The sequence below is a fragment of the Astatotilapia calliptera genome, chromosome 7 (assembly GCF_900246225.1).
Source record: "Astatotilapia calliptera chromosome 7, fAstCal1.2, whole genome shotgun sequence".
In the NCBI taxonomy this organism is placed as follows: Eukaryota; Metazoa; Chordata; class Actinopteri; order Cichliformes; family Cichlidae; genus Astatotilapia; species Astatotilapia calliptera.
Window position 1 is genome coordinate 6,824,959 of NC_039308.1, and position 6,032 is coordinate 6,830,990.

General features: G+C 44.9%; 1 protein-coding gene across 1 annotated transcript; it reads left to right on the forward strand.

The window, feature by feature from the left end:
* The first annotated feature begins 403 nt into the window (after window positions 1–403).
* LOC113025236 (ras association domain-containing protein 10-like) lies at window positions 404–4,897 on the forward strand. The gene is made up of 2 exons (XM_026172770.1): window positions 404–520; window positions 710–4,897. The coding sequence occupies exon 2, from the start codon at window positions 786–788 to the stop codon at window positions 2,226–2,228; it is 1,443 nt and encodes a 480-aa protein (XP_026028555.1). The 5' UTR covers window positions 404–520; window positions 710–785; the 3' UTR covers window positions 2,229–4,897.
* The last annotated feature ends 1,135 nt before the right edge of the window (window positions 4,898–6,032 follow it).

A 6,032-nucleotide genomic window follows, 5' to 3' on the forward strand; every position in this document is an offset into this window, starting at 1 on the left:
TGCAGTTCTCATGTAGACCAGACTGATCTCAAGAATAAAACCTGTGACATTAATAAAAATACTACAGAGCTCTAAGCAAACGTGGATAACAGCGCTGACTTTTAACCGTGTAAACACACCGGCCCATAGATTATTAAGTCACGCACGGAATTAGTTTGATAAGTGTGTTTCAGACAGTTATCTGAAGGCAACTTTGTCTTAACCCTCAGTACCGACTTTCTACTTAACAAAGGCTGGCATATCAGTCCAGATTACCTTTGTTATCAAGAGTGAGAAAGTGTGTGTGTGTGTGTGTGTGTGTGTAAGTGAGAGAGAGGGGGCGAGAGAGCGAGAGAGGAGGCAGGAGGCGTGTCCCAGCGTTACAGCACCCTCCTGTTTTGTCCTACACACCAGAGCAGCTTGCCCTGACGCAAGGACGCACTCCTCATCTCCTCTCCGGAGCAGCGCGCAGGGCTCAGATCGATATGCCGGGGAGAGAGCCATGAGGTCCCAGCAGACTGCCCCAAAACAGACCACGGAGGTAAATAAATATATGTGATTTTTTTCTTTTTAGAAATAAGGCAGATATTTTTAAGCGTAATGAGGTTACATGTCCGGACTTCTGAGCGCATTTAAAGTGAGAGCTGACACAGACGACTGCGCAGAGAATTCCTGATGAATGTTTTGCATCATTAATAAAAATATTTTTGTCTCCTTTATTTTTTTTTAGTTGCAGCAGACGAAGGCAGCAGAGAGGATTCAGTGAGGGAACTTTTCTTTCTTTCTTTCTTGGAGTTCAGCCGGAGATGGAGTCGGAGGAGGGAAAGATCTCGGTATGGGTCTGCCGGGAGGAGAAGCTGGTCTCGGGGCTGACTAAGCGAACCACCTGCGCCGACGTGGTCAAAGTCCTGCTTGAAGATCAGAACCTGCAGCAGGGCGCCTCGGCAGCGATGCTGTCTGGCTCTCCTCAGTCCTACTGCGTGGTGGAGAAATGGAGAGGCTTCGAGAGGATTTTACCCAACAAGACCAAAATCCTTCGGCTGTGGAGCGCCTGGGGAGACGAGCAAGAGAATGTTCGCTTTGTCCTGGTGAAAAACGAGGCTTCGCTGCCCAACAACGGGCCCCGCAGCGCCGAGGCCCGAGTCGTCCAGAGCCGGGAGAGTGGTGGTCCGGGCGGCTTGCTCAAGGGTACCGCCCGGACCTGCTGGACCGCAGCGGCCGCCGCGGCCAACCTGTCCCAGGAGAAACAGCGGCGCATCGTCAGGAAGGCCTTCAGAAAGTTGGACAAAATGAACAAAAAGAAGGAGCAGACTGTTTCTAAAGATAAAAGCTCGGTGGAAAAGATGGAGACGTTGGTCCACTTGGTGATTTCTCAGGACCACACCATCCGCCAGCAGATCCAGAGGATCAAGGACCTGGACCGGGAGATCGAGCGCTACGAGGCCAAAGTGCACTTCGACCGCATTAAGAGACACGGGGTGAACTACGTGCAGGACACTTACCTCGTAGATTCCACTTCAGGGGCTCCTGCCCTTTCGGATTGTAAGCGCAAAGCGGAGCGTCAGGACGCGCGGTGCACGTCGGAGACGCTTGCGCAGTTTGAGGAATACGCGCGCCGGTGCGAGGAGGTGGTGAGGCTGCAGGAGGAGCTGACGGAACGCGAGGCGCTCGTGGAGAGCATCACCGGGGAGATCCAGGAGGAGCTGAATCGGCGGTGGATGAAGCGTCGGCGGGAGGAGAGAGGCGCAGAAGCAGCACAGGACACGGACAGTGTTTCGGAGGAGATGTGTCTCACTGTGTCCGCCCCTCCAGCTGTGGAACCAGATGTTGAGAGTTTGTCTGAAAATGAGCTCGTACTGGAAGAGGAAAGGATCAAAACGCAGCTGGACACCAGCCTTTACATCGGCCTGAGACTGAAGACAGATCTGGACGCCATCAGGGGGGACTTGGACCTGAGTCTGGCACTCTGGGAAACCAAGGAGAGTGAACTGCTGGACCTGCTGGCCAAAGTGGAAACCATGGAGATAGAGCAAGCAAACAACACACTGACCGATGATGGAAAGGGGGAGCTGGGTGCAGTGAGCGCTGATGCAGAACCAGCATCAGGGGAGAAGAGCGGCGGTTGGGTGGAACAGGCCCGAGGTCTTTCCAAAGCCTGCAACACAAACGATGAGGACTCGGACACGGGGCTGAGCTCCATGCACAGCCAGGACTCTGACAACACACCTGTGTGCGAGTCACTCGTATAGACTCACTTTGCTTGGAAGCATGTTGGACTTTTATGCAATGCCATAAACTCAGGGGCAGAGAAATCAGTGTTGGCAATACTGGGAGATGTTCTCCCCTACCCAAAATGCACCTCTGTATGGATGATGTAGTTCTATAGCAATAATTCTGACATGTAGTCATGCACAATAAGCTAGAAAGGACAGCATGCTTATAGAGAGAGATGCCATGCTGCTCTATAGCTGACCTTTGACCTGTAAGAGGAAGGTCAACAAAGCACCACTTGTTAGGCGAAATAACCTAGAAGAGTATTATAACAAGCCTCTTAAAATCTGTAGTCCTCAAATTAACTTTAAGGCGTCATTGATGGAAGGATGGCTCAGAGGTAACAGCTCGCTTTTGTCAGGGAGTCCAACAACTCGCTGAAGCGACTGAAAGACACGGCTAAGTGTTGTTATGCTGAAAGTAGGTCTAATGGCCATGCAAAGTTTCCTTTAAAAGGCCAACATGAAATGTATCTTAATGCACAGTAAAGACTAGTCAGCTATCCACTACTATACAGATAGATGAGTCAGCTAAGAACATGTTACAGCTCTTTCAGTCTCCAAAAAAGTAAATGTGGAATCAGTTCATTGCTTCCTTTTCAAAATAAGACTGGAAACTATAAGCGCTGACTATTATTACCCAGAACTGCTTAATATTCTGAATGATATCAGGGTTTGGAGCAATTATACCGTAAAGTTTATGAACGTATACTGATCCCTGATCTAGTCGGCTAAGCAGAGCTGATAGATTGCTCGATATTGTCCTGTCATACAGTATAGCGTGTCTCTTAAGCACAAGAAGTCATACGTATTTAACCATACTGCTGAACTCTCACATTCTAGACTTAAAAAGAAAAAAATGAACTATTTGATTCTTGTGGTTTTTGATTGCTGTGAGCTTGTGACCCTTTAAACCGATGCAAAGTCAACATCATGCATTATATATTTCCATGAGCTCTTAGCGTTTCAAGTAAGCAAAGCCAGAGAAGGCCAAGTGTTATGTCATGAATAGCCCTGAACAAGCACCAGGTTTCCAAACATTTTTTTTTTTTAAGTTGATTTATCTATTTGATTATTAGGTTGAGTTAACAGCAAGAAAAAAAGTGCCATCTTTCTAACGAAACAGCTATGGAAAAAGGGGGAACTCCAGCAATGTAGTAACAGATTAGGGGAATCACAGGAAACGGACTGAAAAACAAACAGAAACAGCAGAGGCTCCTGTTTCTCAAACAGATCCCAAACCTCTGAATCTTCAGGATTTCCTAAAATACAACTGGATATGATCTCTAATTAGACCCTCCTGCCCCCTCGATGCCCACAGCTTTTAAATCTTAGACCAGACCATATGTTAGATAAACATGAGATAAGCTAAGTGTTGTCATGAGGAGTGACAGAAACAGAAAACATCAGCAATTTATTTACATCAGCTGGGGATTGCGCCTCCTGATGAGTACTTTGAATTTGGTTAGCGAAACTGACAGAGTGCTCCTTTAAATCTGGGTCTGGATTATTGTAATGGAACATCGGTTTGCTGCTCTGAGCAGTGTTGTTAACATGAAAAGCTTCTTACTCAAGCATAATCAATGTGAACAGACAAGAAAAGCCAGATGTTTATATCAAAGTTTAAGTCGAGGAATTACTTCCCCTATCAGACGCCACATGCATTTGTGTAACAAACTGAAACAGCAGGTTTACATGTGTGAACCTGCACGTTAGTTATTTACATTATGGTGGATATGTTTTTTGCCCAATCAGCAAAATACGCCCCCCCCCCCAAAAAAAAACAAAACAAAAAAAACCCCACAAGAGAAACGTAGGCCACATTCCACACATTTCCATAAATGAGATTTAATCTTGAACTTGTTTTTATTTCCAGTTTAAATAGGCATGACAACATCCCACTTATTTACAGAAACAGATTAGAAAACTGTCTAATCTAAACCTTTACATGCTGGCGGACCTCTTTGAATAACACCTGTGAGGCTTTAAGATGCTTTTTGGGAGATTCAGCACCCCAAAATTTAGCAGTCCCTCCGTAGCCGACCACTGGACTATTTTAAGACTCTCTTCATCTTTTTTCTGGAAATATTTGCTCCAAAGCAGTGTTAGCTGTGCTGCCTGGTATGCTACTCTAACATCTGCAAGGCAGGGGTGCCTCCAGAATTTTTGCATAGGGGTGGCCAAATGGGGGCCACTAAAAATATTGGGGTGGCACACCAAAAACTGAATTTCCAGTTTCATTATGCTGTTGTTAAATACATGTTACTTCAAAAATATTTCCAAAAAAGAGAGACAGAAAACAATGATATGCCTAGATAATTTCCTGCTATTAAAGTTGACATCACTGAAAATAGATACATGAAAACCACATCAGATTTTGACATCCATAATAATCTGTTTAAAGCTGGAATAAATAACAATTTAATGTTTTAAGTTGTTTTGGGGTTGTCTTCCTCTCACTTGTGCTCACATTTATTAGAATTATTACCAAAATAGGACAGTCTTGCCAGGGGTGCCACTGCGGAGGCCCCCTTGGTGGCGCCCCTGCTGCAAGGGGAGGGGTCAGAAACAGAAGCTAATATATATATATATATCATTATTATTTTAAGATCGTCCTTCAAATAAATCATTTACCCTGTGTTATGTCAGCACTGTGTGATTTCAGATCTTGACTCTGTCTACCTGTAAATGGTGAAAAGTAACATGTTTATGACAGATAGCTGATAATACTGTGTCTGTGGAGTTAGCTGTGATGTGTCTCCTCACACCAAAATGACCAGCGTGTAGCTCATTTATGTCGCTTGATCAGGAACAGTTTGGGTTTCTTAGTTTGGGACATTCAGCCTGCTTTTTCTAGATAGACGGCTCTAGATTAGCAACTGTGAGGCTACAGCAACAGAAGTCACATGACGCCAGTCAGCACAATATTACACATGACTGTTAGTGTTGAAATAAATGGGGGAAAAAAAAACCTGGATCAGTGTGTGGCTTTATTCGGTATGACTGACAGGGCTGAATGTATTTTGATCTCAAGCACGTCAGTGTTTTCACACCTCGATTAAAAGATGACTTCCTCCCGCTGCTAAACATCTTTTCCACGCACAAGTTTGGGTTTAGCCTGCATGCAGGGGTTAGGGATAGGAAGATACTTTGCATACCTCTAGGCCACAGAGCTTGACAGTGGAAGATGTGTGTGTGTGTGCATGTGTGTGTGCATGTGTGTGTGTGTTGGTAGATTGTGGACTACCTCTCCTGTTATCCTTTCGTACTCGTCATGCATAGTTGTGTTTAATCGCTGCCTCTTGATCACTCTTGCATGAACTCCTACATTAATTATGACAGGATGAAACGGAGATCTGAACATACAGAGCACAGCTGTACAGCTCAGGTTACTGGTTAGTAACACTTCCCTTCACATGGTCCTCAGGGGGTGTCTTAAAGGGTCAATTAACCACTTTATTAAAAGTGTACATTCTCACTTAGTCCTATCATCTTACTCCGTATCATCTCACTTTTTGTGGCGCTCACACTGATGATAAATTGCTTTTTTAAAATATTCATAAGTACAATGCTATTTTAGAAACTCTGTCCTGTGTGTCTGGATCATCCACAGACCTTAGTGTGGATAGTTTTGGATAGAAGAGTTTTCTTAGATGAAACAGGAGTGCTCCATTCACGTCTGCTGTGCTGGTTCTACAAATCCAAGAACAAGGCAAACTTAATTAAGTCAAAAGCTCCAAAAACTATTTTTCCAACTCCTGTTTCCAAAGTCAAGAATGAGTT